Here is a 25581-nt window from a genome sequence, read left to right on the forward strand (position 1 = left end):
TAGCGATTAACTGACTGGCGATGAATCGGCCGGCGATGAATGGGCCGGCGATGAATCGGCCGGCGATGAATCGACCGGCGATGAACTGGCGGCATCGAAACGGCTTCGATGAAACGTCCTAGACCCTCCATTGTCTTCGTATTTGAATTTCTACATCTCTATACTTGGCGATCTTTTCAGTAAATTTAGTACGTAGATTATTGTTGTTAAGTATAACCACATCAGTTAGTGTTATTTGTCTTTTTAATTTATTAACTATAGTACGAGATCGGGTCTATTATGTGCCACTGTTTGATCTGTGAGTACAGTGCGGTCCCAGTATAGCTTGTAGTTGTCATTCTCAAGCATACTCTTAAGAACGTATTGATAATATGGGAGATGGTCCGTTTGGAGAAGTCCCAGCTTGATAGCTATCTCTTGATGAAGGATCTTTCCTACTGAGTCATGCCGTTTCTTGTATTCAGTTGCAGCAAATGTCTGGCATCCAGATCAACTCCCTGTTGATGTTGGATGGTTTCTTGGGCTTGACATCCATATCGACATTTGTCGTTTTGGACCTGAGGGTCTTCGACCATATATTTCAAGTAGTTTTTGGTTGGTATAACCTGATCCTGAATGGTTAGTAATGAACATTATGTTCCAGGGAACATCTTTCCTGATGCCAACCAATAGTTCGACGCTGTGTTGTCGACATAGTCACAGTATAAAGAGGGACAGTAGAACCACTCTCCGAAAAATTGGAAGTAAAATCTGTATTCGCGCATGGCGACCGCGCAATGTTCTTAGTCGCTTTTGCCCCACTCTCGCATTGCTAGCCGCATAGAAAAGTACGGATTTTAACAGGGAAAACCCGCATCCACCACTGGTGAATTACCAATTGCGTACTGCCGGTATTACTTCTTAAGATCCAAGCGCCGACAGAGGAGTGATTTTACTGTGGAACCTCTATATACTGTGACATAGTCTTGTCTGACCTCATTGGGATGGCACCCGTGCAGGGGTTTGCCCATCCAAGTGCGCATTTTTTTTCGTCCATGTGCATTTCTGGTTCCCTTAGTTTGATCGCTGTTGTGTCATCTACTGCTCGAATAGCGCACTATAATTGAACATAAAAAGTAGCAGAGGAAGCAAAATTTTAACTTTATGCGAATTAAAAGGTCGTGAGATTGGGTATCTTTTCAACGTGTTTTCAATCTTTATTTTTTGTTTGTAAAAGTGATCATAACAACACTGAATATAGCCGCAGTTGACAGTGACGTCACACTCCGGCGATCTTTCAGATTAAAACAAGACATACGTAATTTTTTGCACGGATAGCTTTGATCCCAATAATTGTGGATCGCTCGTTATATACTACGTACATCGGGGTACGTTTCATTTTATGTTTTGACTTAATTTGTTTGAAAATGAATCGTGACGTATGGGAAAAGTTATTGCGGACGAACAATATCATCAGCGAGATCAATATTTATTTTATTTGATGATGTATTGTTTTTAAATGTAGTACTTGAAAACGTATTTATACCCAGTAGTTCTATTGTAGTATTTGTGTGTAATGATTTTATCTTAGTATAAATAGTATACTTAGTATAAAGTACCAACAATAATTTACTTTTTTTTTCAATTGCATTTTTGAATAAAAAATAAAGACACGTTGATTTTGTTTGATTAAGTGGCATTGTTAAGAATATCACGGCCAACTACTGTATAAACTATTCGAAAATTAAACAGATTCATGCAACAACTTTAGATGGACAGAATTATTCTTTCTTTCATTCTCTCAGGCCAAAAATATTCAGCTACCAGGTTGCCATGTTTTGACGTTTATTTGTGTCAGCCGAAATGAATATGTACTCAATAATAACTGATCAATAAACGTCAAAACATGAAAATGTAGCTGAATATTTTTTGCCTGATAGTACATTCTTGCACGGTTTTTGCTGTAAATTTTAAAGTACCGCTTGGATTGACATGAAATTTGGCATACACGTAGCTAACAAGTCAAAGAAAAAAAGTGATATTGTGCTTTTGCCCTGGGGGTGAGAAAAGTCAATACTTTTCGAGTTATTTGCGAGTAAATATGTTCATTTTTCAACAAAATAACCACGTTTTTAGACGGTTTTTCACAAATAGTTCAAAAAGTAAGTACTTTATCGAAAAAAACGTTCTTAGCTAAAATATAACATGTAAAAAAGTAAAACAAATGGTGTATGAGTGAGGTCTCTAGACCTAATAGAACCAGAGTTATAGCTAATGAAAAATAGCTTCGTATTCGTCAAATTTTAAATAGAATATTTCAACATGAAATATCCAAAAAATGGAGCACTTTTTGGTGAAAACTCATTACAACTTTTTTAAAGTGTTTGAAAAAAGCTTTATTTTTGTTATTATAAAAAAAGTTTCTAGAATCAAATGAAAGCAAGTTACACTCAAAATAAAATTGGTCCCTTTTGTTTGGCAAAAAAAAATCGGCAAGATCACTCCCTAATTAGCAACTCAAATGAAATTAATCGTTACCTAGCAGGGGCTATTACAATATTATTAACAGACCGAAATTTAAATACTAATCGTTACCGCTTCACAGGTTACTTTACTTATGTTGTGTTTATATGATCTGTAAGTTTCATCGATTCAAAGTACTTATTTTTTTAAAAAAAATTGGTGTTAAGCAAAATTTTTAAAATTTTTAATTTTGAAAAACATGCTTTTTTCATAATAACTTAAAAATTGTTACAGATAGCAAAAATCTCAAACAATAAAAAAAGTCGGCTTTGTTTTTCTGAATATTTTGTATTTTTTTGTTTTTCTGTAAGATAAAAATTGGTTAAGATTTGGTGTTTCTAAATTTGCATACACTCGCGATTAGTGACTCGTTCAAGCCCTTTTAACTACAGCCTTTTCAAGAATAAGGACTTTGAACCGATGAAACTTACAGATCATATAAACAATACATACCTACAGTCCGTCTAATTTACTTACCGTTGCACGTCATTATCTACGTTAGAGATCTAAGTTGACATTGTTGCCCAATTACAAAAAATTCTTGAATTCATTTTAAATCAAATATATCACACAATTTTTGCGGAAGTGTATTATACAGCAAAACAAATGGTAGGGGAGCCCAAGCGGGGATTTTTGCAGTTACTCGAGTGCGTCAGATTAGCATATAGGAGAGACCTGGTACCCTGCAGATGTACCTTTACCATATATTGGCTCTTAACACAGGGGAGTTCGTTAAGGGGGGCCCGAAAAAAAAAATCTATCCTTAAAAAAACTCGAAATTGTCAGATTAAGATAAGGTAAGTTAAGTACATGCAAAAGAGTGTGTATTTCAAAAATCTGACCATTTGAGCCAGGCGTAAGGAAATTGGTGAGTCTTGAAAGTTTCACAAGAAAAAAGCGAATATTTTGCGAAATGAATGACAGATCGAAGAACTAAAAAATATGTGCTCAATATTTTTTAAAAATCTATCGAATGATACCAAACACGACTTCCCACGGAGAGGGGTGGGGGGTAAATTTAATATTTTAAATACGAATTCCGCAATATTTCGCGAAATGAACATCAGATCGAAAAACTGTAAAATACACTTATTCAATATTTTTGAAAAATCTATAGAATGGCACCAAACACGACCCCCCCACGGAGGTGTGGGGGGGGGGGGTTACTCTAAAATATTAAATATGAGCCCCCATTTTGTATTATAGATTTGGATTCCTTACGTAAAAATAAGTAACTTTTATTCGAAACATTTTTTCGAATTATGGATAGATGGCGTTATAATCGGAAAAAACGATTGTTGGAAATGGAAAATTAAATTAAAAAATGGCAAGCGCCCACTAAAATGGAAAACTTTACTTAACTTTTTTTGGTTTTAGGACCTACTCTTCACAACCCAATCGGTCTCCATAACGCTCGAGTGACTGCACATTTAGCATACTTTGCTCCCCTACTAAAATTAATATTCAATGTAAATAAATAAAAACTTTAGAAATAGAAAACAAAAATTAAATATATAATTAAACTTTAGAAATAGAAAACAAAAATTACGTTAAAGTAGATAATAAAAACAGTAAATATAATGAAACAAATACTTATAGTAAAGAATATAAACAAATATGAAGTGTCATCACCGCAACTGTCAAATGCATGTTACCAATTTATGCCAAAATATCACTTTCGTTCGATTATAATTAAAGTGTATTCCGAACAAATGTGCTTCATAAAAACGCTTTATAACCCATTTATACAAATTAAATGAAACATATTATTGTTTATTTCTTTAAGTTAACATTAATAGAAATCTTTAAATATTATTTCTACCCTTATATAATAAAATATGTCTAGTGGCTGTAATGCCAGTGTACTCGGCAAAGTGATTCTAAAAAAGAACACACCTACCGCCTAAATATTTCGTGTTGGTATCATGTGACGTCACGGGCTATGACGCTGATTACGTGCAAGGGTAAGTAAATTAGATGTAGTATACACAGTAAAGAAACTTGTCAAGTGGTAACGGTTAATTTGAGATGCTACTAAGGGGGCGATTTTCCCGATTTTTTTACCAAAAGAAAAAGGGACCAACTTTATTTTGAGCGTAACTTTTTTTTACTTTTGATGCTAGAATTTTTTTTTTATTAAACAAAAGTAAAGCTTTTTTTAATAACTTTAAAAAAGTTGTAATGAGTTCTCCCCTAAAAGTGCTTAATTTTTTGGTTATTTCATGTTAAAATAATCGATTTGGAATTTGACGAATATGAACCTATTTTTCATTAGTTTTAACTCTGCTTCTACTAGGTATAGAGACCTCACGCATACACCATTTGTTTTACTTTTTTACATGCTATATTTTTGCTAAGAACGGTTTTTCGATAAAATACTTACTTTTTGAACTATTTGTGAAAAACCGTCTAAAAACGTGGTTATTTTGTTGAAAAATTAACATATTTACTCGCACAAATAACTCGAAAAGTATTGGTTTTGGCAAAAAAACTTTATAGAACAAATGTTGCTTAACATTAGTCAGTTTATCCATTTCCGGACTTAATTTGGACATATATTTTTTCAATACCGAGAGGGGGTGAAAATCACCCCCAGGGCAAAAGCACACATCGGCACAATATCACTTTTTTCTTTGACTTGTTAGATATGTCATTGATTATAAATATTCCAGTTATGTAGCTATGTAGTTATTAATCAATGGCTATGTGTATGCCAAATTTCATGTCAATCCAAGCGGTTCTTTAAAATTTAGAGGTTTCGCAATATTTTACCGTTAAAGAACGTACTATGAGAGAATGGAAAAACTTTGAAAAATATTAAATTAGTTGTCGAAGAAAAAATATTTTATAAATTGAAGTAAAATAGATACTATATTCCGTCTCACCTTGACTTTACAGTATGAGGAACATAGGCAGTGATGCCGATTTTATCAAAAATTATTATAAGGCGCTAAAAACTCTCATAAGGACTGCATTGCGTATGTTCCTTATTAGCCCAGTAAATGAACGGGAAATTCGGCGATACCGTGTAATTTTCAGGGGCAACTCCGAATTGCATGAAAATTTTAATTTAGGTTCTACTTACCCTCCACTTCAAAGTTGAAATTGTGCCGTTGGTTGCTTTTACTTGGGGGGTGACAGTCACCCCTTCCCGGGGGTGAAAAAACATACGTTCAAGATAAGACCGGAAATGGATAAATTGACTGATTTTAAGCAACTTTTGTTCTATAGAGTTTTTTACGTAGGTCAATACTTTTTGAGTTATTTGCCACTGAAACTGTTGATTTTTCGACAAAAAAACTACGTTTTCAGACGGTTTTTCGCAAATAACTCAAAAAGTAAATATGTTATGTTATGTAACTCCCGCTTCGTCGTTCGGCAAACTGCAATCGCGTGCGGAAAAGAATGACTTTCTGCACTTGTTAGAAAAATAACTATTTCTTATCACTAATACTTTTTAAGTTATTTTGAAAAAATGAAATTTTTCAAAAATTTTTAGAAAATTATTTTTTACTATAAAACCAAATGTTTTCAAAAATAAGCACTTCAAACCAATTAAACTTACAGATCATATAAACAATACACATACAGTTAAAATAGATGGTAACGCCAAACGATTAATTTCATTTAGGGTGTTAAATAGAGGGAGGTTTTCACGATTTTTTTACCAAAAAAAAGGGCCAACTTTTTTTTCAGTGTAACTCGTTTATTTTTGATGCTGTAAACTTTTGTAAAAAAACAAATAATAAGCTTTTTTTCGATACTTTAAAAATGTTAATAAGGTTTTCCCGAAAAACGCTTCTTTCTTCGGTGATTTCGCATTGAATTATTCGATTTGGAATTAGACGAATAAGAACGTATTTTTCATGAATACTGAACTTTGCTTCTACTCAATTTGTAGACTTTACTGGTACACCATTTTTTTCGTTTTTCGTTTTTTTATAGGCTACACTTTTGCTAAAAATATTTTTTTCGATAAAATATTTACTTTTTGAGTTATTTGGGAAAAACGGTCTGAAAACGTAGTTTTTTTTATCGAAAAATCAACATTTTAAATCGAGAATTAACTCGAAAAGTATTGACTTAAGTAAAAAACTTTATAGAACAAAAGGTGCTTAAAATAAGTCAATTTATCCATTTCCGGCCTTATTTTAAACACGCGTTTTTCACCCCCCGAGAAGGGGTAAATGTCACCCCCCAAGTAAAAGCAACCAACGGCACAAATTCAACTTTGAAGTGGAGGGTAAGTAGAACCTAAATCCAAATTTTCATGCAATTCGGAGTTGCCCCTGGAAATTACACTCCAAAACGGTCATTTATTGGGCTATATACTGTATAGTCAAGGTGAGACGGACTATAGAAGTTAAAACGTCTGGGTCCTTGATGAAAGCAGTGTTGTCAAGAGAGCTCGGTTGCCATACTTACCTTAATGTATATTACCTATGTATGTCCAGCTGGAAGATTTACGTACTGTATCAAAGTTAGTGTATATAACAAATGTTTACATCTACATTTATAGATGTGTCGACACAAGATGCCGATAGTTGACATATTTATTGCTGATATAAATTTTTCACTATTTACATTAGTAAAGATGTCCGATAAAAATTTCATGCGATAAGTGTTAGATCTAAACGTATCTTTAGAAGAAAATCTTTGCTCACCTTGGAAATCATGCATCGGATGAGGTAAGTGACACGTCACAACCAAGTCTACTCCTGCATTAAAATTTACATACATGTCTACTTCAATGTGATAATGATGGCGGTTTGCATCGTCTTGTGATACTGCAACGTCTAAAAAAACCTTTTCCCAAACATAACTACTTCAATACGTAACTTCCAAATTATTACAAAAGTGAACACATGTCATATTGTAATTCTTTTGTAAATAAGAAATTAATTTATTTTTTCATTACTTATCACTTACATTATATTATGTCATAATTTACCACCTCTTGTCAGTTGCTGAAACCTCACATTTTCTTCTTCTTCTTTTTTTGGGGTTTTTGGTGTCGGTGCAAGGCGATTACCAGAAAAATACGTCACATTTTATCCCATGGAATAAAATATATATTTCTATCCCCTAACGGACGTCAAAAATTTTAATTATTATCATGTTTGATCACTCCTATTTTTTATTAATATGGCTTTTCATCGATTGTAATTTGTTTCGAGCTTCTGTCATGTTATATACTAATATGTGTATAATATGTATATTAATATATTATACACAGATTATACAACATATCACAGAAGCTCGAAACAAATGACTGTGAATGAAAAGCCCTATTGAAGAAAAATGACAATTATTGAATGTAGGTACAGTTAAGTAATCTTTTTCTCATAGGGGCATCTTTCAGTACGTCACAGTTTTTCGATTTCTTTCTAACGCATTACATTGTATGTGACAGAAAAAGGCACGTCCGTGATTACAGACATTTATAACATTTATTCTAGTTGTCGATAGATGGCGCTATAATCGAAGAAAAATTATTTACGAATTATAAATATAACATATCTACGAATATAATGTGTACAATTTATAAGACTATACAAATCAAAGAAAATACCATTTTATAAATGCAATAAACACAATTGATTTGTTTTTATGCCAAATTGCAAATAAAATGTGACAACTGTCAGATTTAACTAAAATGTCATGTTAGAATAAATGTTATAAATGTGTATTATCACGGACTTACCTTTTTTCTATCATTTGTGACGCACTGAAAAATGCCTATGAAAAGGACCATAACAAATGTATAACAATCAATTTGTTTCGTGTTTTCCGGGCATGAAAAATATATACTTTTCGAATAATAATATTATACACAAATTATACGACACCTGAGAGAAGCTCGAAACAAATGAGAATCGTTGAAAAGCCCTATTGCAAGGTGCTAAATTTTGACCACACTTTGACCCATTTTTTTTTTTTGTTATTTTAGTAGTTACCTGGGCAACGTCCCTTACTTTCCTTATATCCCCCTTTCCTTCTTGATAATATATTCTTTTTATTTTTTACAACAAAATTATCGAAACTTCTGGTGTTTCTGGGAGTTTAGAAAAAAATATTGTATGCTACACGAGGCAAAATGCAAATTTTAGCGCTTTCATGATTACATTCGGGTTATTTTCCGTTATTTTGCCGGATATTAGCTCACTCATCACTGTATGAGAGGAAAAAATAGCATATTGTAGCGCGATACATGAGAGTTACGTCGCTACGCGTCGGGACGTAACTTTCATGTATCGCGCTACAATATGCTATTTTTGCCTCTCATACGGTGATGAGTGCGCTAATAATCGGCAAAATAACGGAAAATATAATACGTTGTGTTACAGTCAAATTGTTGTAGGAAAATTTTATAAAATTCTCCTGTCCTCCTCCGATACGTCTCAAGGTTGGAAACTATCAATATATTGTAAATTTATAGGTTTCTATCGCTAAATTTCCCACCTCTATTAGTTTCATCTCTTTTCACAACGTAGGTATTATGTTTTCCGTTTTTTTTTTTCGTTATTTTGCCGATTATTAGTGCACTCTTCACAGTATAAAAACTATTATTGGATTGTTGACTTGTATTTGATTCGAAAAAAAACCAAAATATATTTAATGCATACATATTATTTGAATTCTAGCAATATACCTACTATCTTTTGACAAGAAATTTATTTAAATTGTGTTTTATAGCACCACGAATAAATTGGAATGCTCGATGTTTAGATGTTTTGTCTGACATTGCGTGAATTCTCAAACATGCGTTCATTATTATTGATAGAAACTTAAATTTGAAGAAAAGTTACTGCTTACTGATTTACTTTATGGTTAGATATCAAATGAATTTTTGTTGAATATAATTTTTATTTGGCGGTGATAAAATTACTCAATTACTCCGTAGTATCTCTTCTAATATTAGAATAAAGAAATCCCGTATTTATTTTTTATTGACTGTCATAATACGTTCTATAATTATAACGCTGCTTATCTTTAGAAAAAAAAATATACGATATGATAATATATCGAGAGGAAAGATTTGTAAGATTTATCTCAGTCTGTATCAATAGTGTGTGAAAACCTTGTGAAAAAAAAACAGAGCAGATAATATATTTTTTGAGATAATAAGGCGTCTTTAAAAAATAATTATTGGAAAGTGCACGTGAATAAACAACAAAATACTATAGAAAAAAAAAAAGGATTACCATAGATTAAGCACGAAGTAAGTAAAGTTTATTAATGCATTTTAAAACAGTTTGATTTTTAACTTTCTGTAAATTTATGTCCACATTTCAATTTTTCGATCGGATGTTCATTTCGCAAAATATTTGACCGTCCCACTACTTTTGGGACACCCTGTATAATAATATATAAATATAAATAATACGACTGATGATGCGCAGTAAAAGATCGCAGTAGACGGAACTCACTATCTCACTCGTTCGTATACACTCGAGTACATATTGTCTCGAGTTTTTACCCATAGTAGACTACTTTCAATGCGTCCGGCAAGGTGAAAAAACTATTGAAACTGTATGGCTACTGAGATATTATTTTTTGATCCAAGGTCCTTTGAGTCCAAGTAACATACAATTCAGGTTTTATACTTTAAGGAAAGTACCAAATACTTATAATATTTTACACACTTAAGGCCATCGGTACATAATTCGCAAATATTTTACGGCTATCCCTACTTTTTCTGTCTTTACAGGGCAAATTACGTGTAGTAAAAGTCACACTGGTATGGATATGTAAACATTACTAGAATGCCATTCTACTTGAAAATGTCATCATTAACTTAAAGAGATGGCTTTTGAATGTTCTTGGATAACTGTTATTTGTATAATTGCAGATTATTAATTCAGTTAATAAATGTGATAATTTTTTCACTAACTATGTATTCAGTGATTGTAATAATTTATATGTACAACAAAAACTAATACTCAATCGAGAAAAGAGGAAAAGTGTTAAAGTGATTTTTTAATAATATATTGTTACTATGGAACGCTTACAATTTTGAACATCTTTAACAACAAAATACTTGGATCACAGAATGTATTATCCTGATGTATTCTCTGCTTGGATCTTCCACAAATAATACACAATAAATAACTTTTTATTAAGTTCACGTCTTAAATCAATTATTTATCAAATACACTATAATATATCAATATTATTAATCAACAACTCAAAATATTCCCGATGGCATGTCAAATATTTAAAATTGTCACTGATTGTCACTGCCTGACTGACAATATGCTGACAATATTCTATTCGACTGAGTGCGTTGTAAGACAAAGATAGATTTGGAAAATATTACCACGGACATTGTCTTCATTTTTTCGAATCCTGAAAAAACCAATAAATATTTTTGAAAATTTTAAAAGTAGAATGAAAGACTAAATTATTACCGAGGGCCGAAAGTCCCTTAGAATAAATAAAAAGTTTATTTTGAATCAGATAATTGAAATTAAAAATCACACTAAATTTTCTTAGCTTTTCACCCCTGTAACTTATTAAAATAAACATTATAGAAGTTCTCAGGGACTTTCGGCCCGCGCTAATAACGTAATCTTTCATTCCGAGTTAAAAATTTTCAAAAATACTTGTTAGTTTTCTCAGGATTCGAAAAAAATGAATCCCCATTTGAATAGCATTGCAGCCGAAAATACGTACCGATCCCCTTAAATATGGAATACTTTCAGCTTTTTTTAAATATGGAATACCTAGCGGCCACAGGCTCTTGCTCTATTATATGTACGGAGAAATAGCGAAAAATAGGATTATGTGTTATATAATGTTTTTTTTAATTTCATGGAATTTATTTTTAGTATTTTTTTTATTAAATTGTTTCTATTCACTTAATGATAAAACACTTTCCTTTTAGAAAAAAACATTTTGTAGTTCGTGTAATACTTATCAATCAAATATTCTCTCTTTTGAGTTGCCGCTCAAATTTGTCACGAACATTTACATGCCTGTACATTGATGACAATTTACCACAATTTGTTTCTAATTTGCCTATTTTTGTATTTCAGTTCTCCTATGGCTGAAAAGCAAGCGTCGTTCTCGTAAGTATCTATCTCTATTTAGTTACTTATTTCTTGATTATTATTAATTGTTAATTAAAATCATATTTATGTTCTAAACCGTAAAATATATATCGAAAATTATTTTTAATAATTACTTTAATTTTAAATTACTCTGTTTGTAGCAGCATTTCGTAGCTGCGGACTCCTGTCCACCGGCGATTATTACGCAGGCACGACATCTTTTCACGACCTAGACCGCTTGTACCTTATATCTTTTCTTCGAGTACCAGTTTCTGAAGAATGCATCGTTCTCCTCCTAATATGTGCTCTAAATATGCAGTCGTATTACTTTTTACATAATCAAAAAACTCCTACCCTGGAAGCCCGCTATTCTAAATGCTTCCTCGTTTCTGACTCTGTATGTCCAGAATATTCCAAATATTCGGCGCAGGAACCACATTTGAAAGACTTCAAGTTTGTTAATGGAGCTGGCCTTTAACGTCCAGTGATATTTTTAATAAAATCAGAATAGGATATTTGTATACTTGGGCTCAATGATATCCAACAATGGCGATAGCGATAGACTTGCAATGGCCGGAACTAGGGGTCGCCAAGTTCTTGAAAATTTCAAGATCTTGTCTTGATCTTGTTTTGATTTCAAGACAAGAAGTAATTTTAGATTTCAAGACAAGACAAGAAATTTTGTGTCAATACCAAGATTTCGTGTCAAGAAAACAAGAAATCTTGAAATATCTTGTAGTGTAGGAAACAAAGGTTGAACCTTGCAAAATGGACACAAGTCCGGTTTTATTTTTTTTCTGGTATATCAAGGGGTGCTTATTATAAGACTAACTTTTTCTGAAAAAAATTCGCCCCGGAACCTCCCTTTTCACCCCATTAAAGGGGGTAATTTGTGGTTTTTGCGGAACGCAGCCCTTCCTGCACCTTTTACAAAAAATTTATTTTATAGAAATATGAAGAGGACTATATTTTCTACGATTTATTTCCAATAGCATCTCTCTATCATCCACCGTTTAGCGGGGGTGGCGCCCTAAAGTTGACAAGTTTTTAAAAAAGATGTTTTTAAAAAATATATATTTTTCCCTAACTGTAACGGAAATTAAGAAGAAATCCTGCGGCAATTATTCACAAATAATTGACTGATTTTTTGGTATAGGCTTCACTTAAGGGTAATTGCCCTTTTTTTAATTACAGGGTGTTACATTTTAAAAAACCTCTTTTTACACCATCTGAACCGTTTATGCTAGAGTAAAAAGACTTTCAGTGATTACCCATATACTGGTGCTATTTACAAATTTGTATAATGCACCCCCATTTTTTCTCGGAACCACCCCAAAAAAAGAAGAATTAATAAATAAATTGATTTTCTTGGAATCGTTCACACACAATGCCCTTTATTAATATGCTTCATATATCATTTTATGCACGTTATTATTACCCATGCATGGACACCAAAAGCGATTTCCTAGTGCAACCCCTGTAGCAAAAAAAATAAATAAAATGGGGGGTTGAAATTTTTTTTTTGTTTTTTGCTTTTTGATCCATATGAGCATATGCTTCATCAATAGTACTTTTCAAAAATATATATGGTTATTGCAACATCTCTGCGGAAACCACCCCTATCCTTGAAAATATACTGCAGAAACTACACCTATCCCTTGGCGAGCATGTTTTTACGATTTTCTCATTACCTATGTATTATTTTTAAACAAAACTTATACAAGGTTAAAGACCACTATTTACTCTAAAAATTATGTCCTATTCATTTTTTTCGTATAAGCAACCGTTACGGCACAGTGGCGCCGTAAACCTCATATATGCTTTGGCGGGTTCCAGTTTTTGTTTTTTTTTTCGTCATCTGTTCGTTTTTTTGATAAAGTACTTATGTAAAATAAAACAACACAGTGTAACCTACAAATTATTACTTATGCACATTTTACATTCTTTGCTCCCCAAAGCCACAATGGTGGCCCAAAATAAATTTTTGGATATTTTCGCCACCTACACGCATTTTATTGCATTAATGCTACCTTAATAGCACAATATTTACCCTTAGGTGGTCGCTAAGCAGTGGCGGATCCAGGGAGGGGTGATGGGGGTGATCACCTCCCCCCTCTCAAACCAAGTGATATTATATTCAAAGATTATAAAAATATTCATTTATTTTTATAGAAATTTAACCAATTGGCACTCCCTCTTAACGATGCTGGATCCGCCACTGTCGCTAAAGCATAAAAAGTCATTCTTATAAAAATAATATTAATATAATATAAGTATTTCTATAAAAATAAATGAATATTTTTATAATCTTCAAATATAATATCACTTGGTTTGAGAGAGGTGGGGGTGATCGCCCCCATCACCCCTCCCTGGATCCGCCACTGCTTAGCGACCACTTAAGGGTGAATATTGTGCTATTAAGGTAGCATTAACGCAATAAAATGCGTGTAGGTAGCAAAAATATGAAAAAATTTATTTTGGGCCACCACTGTGGCTTTGGGGAGCAAAGAATGTAAAATGTGCATAGGTCATGATTTGTAGGTTACACTGTGTTGTTTTATTTTACATAAGTACTTTATCAATAAAACGGACAGATGACGAAAAAAAAAAACGAAAACTGGAGCCCGCCAAAGCATATATGAGGTTTACGGCGCCACTGTGCCGTAACGGTTGCTTAAACGAAAAAAATGAATAGGACCTAATCTTTAGAGTAAATAGTGGTCTTTAACCTTGTATAAGTTTTGTTTAAAAAAAATGAATAGGTAATGAGAAAATCGTAAAAACATGCTCGCCAAGGTATAGGGGCAGTTTCTGCAGCATATTTTCAAGGATAGGGGTGGTTTCCGCAGGGATGTTGCAATAACCATATATATTTTTGAAAAGCACTATTGATGGAGCATATGCCCATATGGATCAAAAAGCAAAAAACAAAAAAAAATTTTCAACCCCCCATTTTATTTATTTCTTTTGGCTACAGGGGTTGCACTAGGAAATCACTTTTAGTGTCCATGCATGGGTAATAATAACGTGCACAAAATGATATATGAAGCATATTAATGAAGGGCATTGTGTGTGAAGGATTCCAAGAAAATCACTTTATTTATTAATTCTTCTTTTTTTTGGGGTGGTTTCGGGGAAAAAATGGGGGTGCATTATACAAATTTGTAAATAACACCAGTACATGGGTAATCGCTGAAAGTCTTTTTACTCTAGCATAAACGGTTCAGATGGTATAAAAAGGGGTTTTTGAAAATGTAGCACCCTGTAATTAAATAAAGGGCAATTACCCTTAAGTGAAACGTTTACCAAAAAATCAATCATCTATTTGTGAATAATTTCCGCAGAATTTCTTTTTAATTTCCCTTACAGTTAGGGAAAAATATATTTTTTTTTAAAAACATCTTTTTCAAAAACTTGTCAATTTTGGGGCGCCACCCTTGCTAAACGGTGGATGATAGAGAGATGCTGTCAGAAATAAATCCTAGAAAATATAGTCCTCTTCATATTTCTATAAAAGAAATTTTTTGTAAAAGGTACAGGAAGGGCTACGTTCCGCAAAAACCACAAATTACCCCCTTTAAATGGGTTAAAAGGGGGGTTCCGGGGCGAAATTTTTTCAGAAAAAGTTAGTCTTATAATAAGCACCCCTTGATATGCCAGAAAAAAAAATAAAACCGGACTTGTGTCCATTTTGCAAGGTTCAACCTCTGTTTCCTACACTATTGACTAATATCGAAAACTCTAAAATGTGTTTATTTGTGAAAAAGGTAACATATTTTAACATAACACATTTTAATGTAATGGACACTTTTTTGCCAAAACCACTTACAAAAATGTAAAATAAAAATAATAAAAGATTCTACAGCGTCGATGACACGGGGCGAGTTTGCAAGCTGTAAGCTAGTTAACTAGCCCTGTGTCATCATTGCTGCTATTACTGGTTGCAAATAGAGTGTCTGCGTGTTTGTAGCTTTATCAAAAATGTCAACGGAATTTGTTCGCGCGGGCGTAGTTATTTGGCTCATGCAGTCAAGAATGTTTTAGAACGAAAACTAAAGAAAAGCTTAAAGTAAAAAAGAAAATGGGTAAAATCATGGATAACAAAAAGCGATAAATATGGTGCTTCCTAAGGTTTATTGAGAGAATTGAAGGACGAAGATCCTTTTGCTTATAGAAACAATGTTGAGAACCAATAGTTCAACATTTCATGATTTGATTGCAACTCGCTAGTGTTTGGCTACTGAGCGGGTGTAAAGTTTTGTTTGTCATCGACACTCGTTGACTCGCTAATTTGCTAGCTTCTAAACTCACCGACTAGTAGCTTTTAAACTAGCCCCGTATCATCAACGTTTTACCTAATCCTGTTGAAAATAAAATTGAACTGATAAGTCATGAATAAAGACAGAGCAACTGCACATACATTTTGCGTTCGTCAGGAAACAAATGCAGATCGGGAAAGTGGCAATGGAGGCCGTGTTGGCAAGCAACCCAATAAAAAGGTCGCGGGGGAATCCCCAGACCGGGTAATCAAGAAATTTCAAGATCTTGAAATTTCTTGAGTCAAGACAAGATATAGGATGTCAAGAATACGTCAAGACAAAATTTTTTAAATGTTCTTGATTTTATTTCAAGACAAGACAAGAAGTTGTTATCAAGACAAGAATTCTTGTCTTGTCGGCCCCTAGCCGGAACTGCAGCATTTAAATTAATTAAAATATGAAAATACCAAACAATGCCAAGGAATACTAAGGTCAAGTTGATCAATACCTTATTTTTCCCATTGCTACATACGCACCCCAATTCAAAAAGCAGTCAAGGCATTTGAAAAAAGTAAACCGAGCATACCCAAAATAATTCGGCCACATTAGCTAGAAGAACAGGACTACAAAACTGTCGATAGTAGAAAGGTAGAAGGCCCAAAACCGAGAGGAACATCTTCAAGACGATAGGCAGACCAAATGAAGAGTACAGGGGAAAAACAAGGAATGTCACATTTTATACATACTGAGATAAACACCAATAAAGGTTTAATTCTTGTGATATCTAAAAGCTACTTATGAGATTCTAAGCAGAATTCTAGCAATACTTTTTCTATAATTTTAATGTAATAGTATGATAGAATTTATTCAAAAAATGACATAACCCAGACATCCAAAGTGAAAGTTATCCTCCAACACCAAATTGTTCTATATGGTCCATATAATGTTCAGAAAAAAGTCACACCTTTTTGAGCGTCGGGTTTGGGGGGAGAGGGGGGAGAAGTCGGTAAATTCGTAGTTTTTTACGTTTTTCGTCAATATTTCTAAAACTACGAGGGTTAGCATGAACAACCTTCTGTACAAAAATGTTCTACATTAAAGGACATCGCACACATCTTATGGAAAATATAATGTCACTCAAATTCAATAAAATTTATACGAATAGATTCATTTTAAATTAACGGTCAAATCTTATCATTGCGCCAACTCCATATTTTCAATAATAAGAGCAGAAATTGATATAAATAAATCTGAAATCAAATGGATACGTACATAAGTTAGAGAGAGAAAAAATATTTTATAATACCCAAATTGTCGGTACTCCATAAATCAGCGGATTAGTTTCACTAATCCGCTTAGGCCCAGCGGGGTTTAAGCTCTTTTGAATAGCACCCAGAGCAATAGTGATTGTTAACTGACACTTTTACTGACTAAAAAATTTGATTTCGATAAACTTTAATTGCAATTTGCGCCGTAATTAATCATAATTAAGAGTTAGCGCAATGATAAGATTTGACCGTTAATTTAAAACGAATCTATTCGTATAAATTTTATTGAATTTGAGTGACATTATATTTTCCATAAGATGTGTGCGATGTCCTTTGAAATAAAAAAGGACCTATACATAATCCCTCTAAAATGAACGGTTCCAAAGTTACGGAGGTAGCATAGTATAATTGGTCCAAAAAAAGGCCTAACCCAGACATCCAAAGTAAAAGTTTTCCTCCAACACCAAATTGTTCTATATGGTCCACATATTGTTCAGTAAAAAGTTACACCATTTTGTTCTTCCGGTTTGGGGGGTGGGGGAGATGGGGGAGAAGTCGGTAAATTAGTAGTTTCTTTACGTTTTTGGTCAAAATTTCTAAAACTATGTTTAAGCATAAACAATGTTCTATACAAAAACGTTCTACATAAAATTTAAAACAAAAATGGTCCTATCCATAATTGTTATAAAATCGACGGTTCTAGAGTTACGGAGGATGAAATGTGGAGGTTTTCGATACTTTTTATATTTTTTGGGCAATTGATGATGATTTTGGGTGGTGAGGTTAACGTTTCTTCAAGGGCTTATCACTAACATACCATCGGCCACTGAAATAGCAAATCCTGTTAAAGAAAATTTCTTTCAATCAGTAAAAATATTAGAAATTGCCCAAGAGATATAAAAAGTATCGAAAACCTCCACTTTTCACCTTCCGTAACTCTGGAATTGTTGATTTTATAACAATTATGTATAGTACATTTTTTGTTTTAAATTTGATGTAGAACATTTTTGTATAGAACATTGTTTACGCTAAAGCATATTTTTAGAAATATTGACGAAAAACATAAAAAAACTACTAATTTACCGATTTCTCCCCCATCTCCCCCCCCAAAACGGACGCTCAAAATGGTGTAACTTTTTACTGAACAATATCTGGACCATATAGAACAATTTGGTATTGGAGGAAAACTTTTACTTTTAATGTCTGGGTTAGGCCTATTTTGGACCAATTATACTATACTACCTCCGTAACTTTGGAACCGTTGATTTTAGAAGGATTATGGATAGGGCCTTTTTTGTTTCAAATTTAATGTAGAACATTTTTGTATAGAAGGTTGTTCATGCTAAACCGCATAGTTTTAGAAAGATTGACGAAAAACCTAAAAAAAACTACGAATTTACCGATTTCTCCCCCTCTCCCCCCAAACCCGACGCTCAAAATGGTGTGACTTTTTTCTGAACATTATGTGGACCATATAGAACAATTTGGTGTTGGAGGATAACTTTCACTTTGGATGCCTGGGTTTGGACTTAGTTATACCATACTATAATATTAATCTATATTAATTTAGTAATTTAATAATGCACCAAGAAACTGCTGACAGTTCTTGTTTTTGTTAGGAAGCCTGTGGACAATCCTCGGTCTGCGCCTGGAGACAAATTATTAGAAAATTTATATCTTCTTCTTGTAGTGCCTATCCGTTTCGGATGTTGGCGACCATCATGGCAATCTGTACTTTGCACACTGCTGCTCTAAAAAGACTTGTGGTTGTTGTGTTGAACCATGTGCGTAGATTCTTCAGCCAGGAAATCCTTCGCCTTCCTGGTCCTCGTTTTCCCTCCACTTTTCCTTGCAAGATTGGTTGCAGTAGTCCATATCTTTCGCTGTTTCTCATGATGTGACCGAGGCATTCGATTTTGGCTGTTTTTATTCTAGTTAACAGCTCTTTTTCTTTTTGCATTCTCAGCAAAACACCCTCATTAGTAACATGGTCGGTATGAGATACCTTCAGGATTCGACGATAAAGCCACATCTCAAAAGCCTTAATTTTCTTGCAGGTGGCGCCTGTGAGAGTCCACGACTCAACTCCGTACAACAGTATAGGAAAGATATAACATCGCAGTAACCTGACTTTTATGGGCAATGATAAATCATGACATTTGAATAACTTAGCCATTTTTTGAAATGCAGATCTTGCTTTCTCTATCCTACGTTAATTTCTATGGAATGGTCCCAGTTTTCATTGACGTTCGTACCAAGGTAGGTGTATGTTTTTACTCTTTCTATTTGTTGACCGTTCACACTGATTCGTCCAAATTGCTGTTCCTTCTTAGAGATCATCATACATTTTGTTTTCTTAGTGTTTAGTGAAAGTTCTTATCTCTGGCTGACTTCTGTGGTTCTGTTCATTAACTCCTGGAGGCCTTCAGAACTGTCAGCGCATACCACCGTGTCGTCTGCGTATCTTATGTTATTGATACATTCTCCGTTAATTCTAATTCCGGCTTCAACATCATCCACTGCTTCTTGAAAGATTTGCTCAGAGTAGATGTTAAACAGCAGTGGTGATAATATACATCCCTGACGGACCCCACGTTTGATTTTGATATGGGTGATTATCTGAAAAGTGAGTCTCACCATGTCTTTGTATCAGAAATTGAACAAAAATAATTTAATTATAATACTAAAATCATTTTTAGTAATAATTTCATGTAAAGAATGTTCATTTGTAATTCCCGTGTCATGTCCCGAAACTCATATCACAAATATGCTCATCACAGTGTCTTTATCCTTCTACTTTTAACAACCTCTGTTTGTAATTTGATTAAAAGAATAATTTAATATTTAAAATCTTGAAACTCAAAGCCACATAAAGTCAAAATTCAACTACAAAAAAAATTATATATTTTGTTCCGGGCAAAATGAGTAATTCCCGTGTTACAAACAAAAATTGTTTGTAAAAATCATAGATGTCTCTACTTTCAATGACGCTGACAGCCGGAAGCTTGCGAATCACCGCTGTGACTCCTAACCCTAACCTATTAGTTAAGCATTGGAAAGCAACGAGAGTGGATGTATTATTACTGTTTAAAGCACTGCAACCACGTGTGTAATATTCAACAGTGTAATTCCCGGGGTAAGTTTATTTTTGGTAAAAATAACAAATTTTGCAAATTTTTATGCATCATTCAATGTTAGACTTATTTAGAGTCTGTTTTGTAATATAATATTATTCAATTTTTTATTTTAAAGCTTATAATGAATGTAAAACACGTATTTTGTAATTCCCGGGTCAGTAATTCCCATGTCTTTTTAGTGACACGGGAATTACAAGCGAGACACGGGAATTTCAACCACTTGTTATTTTATTATTGATGTTAATTTTTTTTCCAGAATCATGGCTAAACTTTCCAAAGAAGAGCTTTTACGAAGAAAACGAGAAAGGGAGAGAGAAAGACGCAGGAAAATAAGAGAAGATCCAATCAAAAGAGCTGAACAACAACAAAAAGAAAAAGAAAAGTATCTGAGGCAACGAAAAAGTAAAATAAAAAAATCTATCAATGAGATGACTCCAAGACAACAAAGACTGAAGAGGAAACAATGGAGAACTAATTTAGCTGCATTCAGACAAAGACAAAAAGCTCTGAAGGAGACTGGACAACATTTGGAAAACAATACACCCCCAAATTCTTCAGATGAAGAAAATGTACCAGAAAATATTAGAGCCGATATTGGGCGAAGAAGGGCTATTCAAAATAGAGTTAAAAGATATAGAGAAAAGGTAAAAACAAGAGGTAAAATTAAAAAGCTAGAAGCTGCACTAGAAAAATACAAAAAAAGGTATCAGAGACTTAAACCGGAAAAACAGAAAAAAGAGCTAGAGATGAAACAGCCTAGAACTCCTTTAACACCACTAACGAACACTGATTTGATTATCGATGAAACACCGTGTACTCCAAGAAAGACACTTAAAGTTGATGAAATTAAGAAAAAGATTCTTTTTGGTCAGGTTATGGAGGAACTACTAAGACATTCATACAAAGAGTGTAAGCAAAATAGAACAAAGCAAGTTATAAAGAAACTTATGTCTGGAAATATTATAAGAAAATATGGATTGAAAAAATACTGCTTAAGAAAGATTGGGCTTAGGAATTTGAGCCCCAAAAAATATCAAAGTAAGTCTATCTTAGTACAAGAAAAAAAAAAAGTCTGTAGGTATGGATACTGTTCGACGACAGATACATAAGTATTTTAACGAGGATTTAAATTCGAGAATTTGTGCTGGAAAAAAAGAGTACATAACTCGAAATAAAGTAATGAAACAGAAACGATATTTAACAGATACAATGATTAACCTTCACAATTCACTTCACAAGAGATTTTTGAATACTCATCCAGGTATTAAGTTGAGCTACGCTTTTTTTTGCAGATGTCGTCCGTTTTGGAGATTGCAAATGAAAGTTTCCAGTAGAGATACTTGTATGTGCACTACACACGCAAATATGGAGCTTATTACTTCTAGTTTATTTCAATTCGGAGTTTTAAGTTCAAAAAATTTGACTAACATTATTAAAAGTTTATGCTGCGAGAAAAAAACTGAAAATTGTCTATTACGTGTGTGTGAAAAATGTCAAGAGACTGTTATAACATACAATAACCACGATAAAAACAAGCCTGTCAAATATTATAAATGGTCAACAAAAAAAGAAGGATATTACGACCCCAAAAGTAACACAAATAAAACTACGATTAAAACCGTAAAAATTCTTGTTCCAATAACATTGGGATCTTTAAGTAATGAATTTGAATCCAAATTGACTGGATTTTTGGCACACGAAGCATGAATATGTCACCAATTCCAGGCAATTTCGGGCCTTAAGAAGCAACTTTCGCAGAAATCTATCCTAATACACGAAGTAAATCGAAGTTATTTAGTTTGGACGAAGAATACATCTCATATGTAGATTTTAATAATATTTTACGTATTCTTCCAGATCCAACTCTTGACTGCAAAGGCAATCGAATTTACTATTCGTACCCAACAGAACTTGACGTTTTTGAAAAATAAGGTTTTTTAGTTTTTTAAGATTTAGAAACATATTTAGGTTATCTTTTTTATTTATGTTTAAGTTAGAAAGACATTTGATGTGTATACTTTTTACATTATAACACACATTTTATAATCTCTAGTGTTTTATTGTAATTCCCATGCACTTGGCGTAATTCCCGTGTCTGCCCTTTTCAGAAAATTGTAAAAAAATCAAAAACCGGTCTTAATTCAGAACGTTTTTTGATAAAACCTTATTTCTAATAAAAAACCACATCTAATAAAATGAAAATTTGATATCTAATTTGAACTTTTTTGTTTGCCAAAAATCTGTATTATGAGACTCATTTTGCAGAGAATCACCCATATCGTCTGATTCTCCTGCCTCTGTCCGGATAGTTGATGTTTGATTCCAATACATATTGCTGATAATTCTTAAATCACAGGTGTTTATTCCAATATTAGTTAGTATCTCCATCAGCTTGTCGTGCTTTACTGTATCGAACGCTTTATGGTAATCAATGAAGCATGCATAAATATCGCAATTTACGTCTCTACATCGTTGAAATATTAGCACTTGTATACTAAAGAAAGTCTCTCTCGTACCCAATGCATTCCGAAAACCAAACTGTGTACGGCTGATTTTCTCTTCGCACAGTCTATATATCCTTTGATGTATAATTTTTAGAAATACTTTTAAAATATGGCTCATTAAGCTGATGGTTTGGAAATCACTGCAGGATACGGATTTTGTTTTCTTTGGTAAAGCAATAAACGTCGACTTCAGCCATGTACTGGGTATTACTCCGCTCAAATATATGTCATTAAATATTTTTGTTAGGCGTTGAGTACCGTCGGTATTAAATAGTTTTATGAGTTCAGCATATGCATTGTCAGGTCCAGGAGCTTTGCCATCTTTTAGTTGTGATATTGCTTTTTCCACTTCATCTGATGTGATTGGTAAGTGGTCATCATATATGTAGGATGGAGGTTGTTCGGATCTAGTATCATCAAAGAGTTCTTGTATGTATTTTGTCCATATGCAGATTTCTTGGTTTTTGTCTGTGATGATATCCCCCTGTTGGTCTCGCAGTTTGCTAGCTGTGTTGAATTTCTGAAGACCAGCTGCTTGTTTGTTTGAAAATTTAGATATACAGACCTTTCTGGTTATTGTTCTGAATCAATAGGCCAGTCGGTAGTCCTCAGTTTTTGCTACCACATGGCGAGAAAAGCCAATATTCATGAAAAGTGAAATTCTTTGTGTTTCCTCTGTACTCTTCAAATGAAGGCTCTGGTAAAAAACTCGTAGATGAACGTCGATCTGGAACAGGATCGCAGCTAGTACTGAAATCGCACTGACAAAGGCTCAAAGAATAAAGAATATTCGTCTCCACCTCTCTTGTATACACTTGCTGAAAAGCTCATCTATCTCTTCAATTATTATTTTTGTTCTCCATATTTTAAGTGTCATTTGTTATGTCCCATATGTTATAGAGTCCTGGTGTTTATATGTTTTTAATTTGTAGATACATATTTACTGATTTCTTCCTTTGTGGCTTTATGTTGCCAATATTGTCTTTTATATACTTACTACTACTACTGATGTAGTTTCTTGTATCTTTGTATTGCTGGTAGATGCTATTTGTTTTATTGTCCCAGTATCGTAGGTATGCTTTTCTATTTTCGACTTCTAAATCTCCAAACCATTACATTGTTTTAATATTTTTAAGAACTTTCTCTGTCACTCGATTTTGGTTAAATGAATCAACCTCCGTGCGTAACCATGGTGGGGATACACGAAACTATGCCAGCGGTCGTAGCGGTGAAATATGAAAATTTTGGCGAATTTTTGTAATATCAGTGTCATTATGTTCATTCGCGGACCCTGTCGGTGACTTTTAGTCCACGATAACTCATGCGCACTTGAATTCCATATTATATTTATTTAGAATAATGGGCTTATTTCCCATTTAGAATAGTTAATTGCAAAAATGCCACAAAGAAGTAGCTTCAGAACAACTTTATTTAATGTATTATAGTATATTGATGTTCCGGTAGGTGTGTGAGTGTTGACGGAAACAATTATAAAATAATATTAATTAAAACGCAAACAATTGTCAATAATATACTTATTTATTTTTGGTAAAAAAAGGTGTTTTGCTTATACATCTCATAAGAGGGTTTGTTATTGTTTCGGCCCAGCAAGCGGCCGATGTCTGCTGGGGTGTAGTAACCGACTGAGTGGCTGAAAGAAACCACAGACGCTAGTCTGTTTGTGTTTCTACCATCTGACCAGAAAGGCAATAAATTATTTAGATCTGGCGTTTAAAAGTTGAAACATTTCTGCAGTTTTAGGAAACGTTTTCGAATGCATGTCCAAAGTGAGTTATTGACATAAGGTCTGATAAGGTAATTAATTTATGGGGAATTCAGTTTGTTAAACTGAACACACCTAAAACATATGGTTAAGGATACATTTCGTTTCGTAAAACCGTGCCCTTATTAGCATCTGGTTTGTATATTACATGTGAATTTATATGACCCATATTATTTCGTGTTAAGAAAAGTTATTAAAAATTAAGAAAATAAAATTAGCAAAAATAGTAATTAAAGCGTACCGCTATATTGATAAATATACCAGTATGATAAAAATTAATATAATATTAATTAATAGTAAATATACCTTGTATATCTATCTATCAATGTATGTATTATTTATATTATTTTAAAGTGCGCATGCTCCACTTGTGGACTAGTCCCTGACTGTCTTCGCAAACACATTGTTTGTAAACCAATTTTATCAAAAATGCTAAATAAATATTACACATTAACGTCAAATGCTGTTCTGAAGCTATTTCCTTGTGGCATTTTTGCAATTAACTATTCTTAGTGGGAAATAAGCTACAATTTAACTAAAAAAATGATTTAATTAACGTTTCGACGTCCACATCGGATGTCAATGTAGATAATTAACGTCAAATATGTCAAAACTGTATCATGTTTAACGTCAAATTGTGGTCGCCAAAAATGTCAGGCGACTACGCTAGATGTCGCGTCAGTCATGCACGGAGCGTAGAAGCATCTATTAAGGTAAGGTCTTATGTAAGGCTGCAGAGTTCCGAAGAAAAAGGTCGATCTACAATACTTTTTTCTTCAATTTTTTTAAGTAATTATAGGGGAGTGCAATTAGAACGAAAACATGCATTGTTTCGGAATAATTCAAACAAGCTTATATTTTTCTAAAACTTTTTTTGTTAGTTTATATACATGTTAAAGTAAAAAGTTCTACTCGCGGATTTGGCCGCTAATTGTTTATTAATTGTTTAAACAATAACAATTGTTTTGTATTAATAATTTTAAAAATATCGATAAATTCATCATTTTGCTTTGATCAAATATGTTTCTATTTTGTTTTTGATTATACTGAATCCGAATATGGCATTGCAATTTGA

The 25581-nt window shown here is 33.2% G+C and overlaps 2 protein-coding genes across 4 annotated transcripts in view; one reads left to right on the forward strand and one right to left on the reverse strand.

The window, feature by feature from the left end:
• LOC114324359 (uncharacterized) overlaps positions 1–7409 on the reverse strand; it is a 53297-nt gene extending 45888 nt beyond the window's left edge. Inside the window, exon 1 of the mRNA XM_028272169.2 lies at positions 7167–7409. Coding sequence (XP_028127970.1) covers positions 7167–7242 — 76 coding nt within the window. The 5' untranslated portion in view covers positions 7243–7409. The remainder of the gene's footprint in view (positions 1–7166) is intronic.
• The window catches only part of LOC126880172 (mitochondrial glutamate carrier 1-like), a 66541-nt gene that overhangs the window by 19592 nt on the left and 21368 nt on the right, over positions 1–25581 (forward strand). Inside the window, exons 2-3 of one of the 3 annotated variants that reach the window (XM_050643932.1) lie at positions 11541–11573; positions 19140–19341. In XM_050643932.1, coding sequence (XP_050499889.1) covers positions 19304–19341 — 38 coding nt within the window. In that variant the 5' untranslated portion in view covers positions 11541–11573; positions 19140–19303. Of the gene's footprint in view, positions 1–9553; positions 9725–11540; positions 11574–19139; positions 19342–25581 lie in introns of those variants that run through there. The other 2 variants (XM_050643939.1, XM_050643934.1) reach the window with 2 other exon arrangements.

The sequence above is a fragment of the Diabrotica virgifera genome, chromosome 1, assembly GCF_917563875.1.
Source record: "Diabrotica virgifera virgifera chromosome 1, PGI_DIABVI_V3a".
Lineage (NCBI taxonomy): Eukaryota > Metazoa > Arthropoda > Insecta > Coleoptera > Chrysomelidae > Diabrotica > Diabrotica virgifera.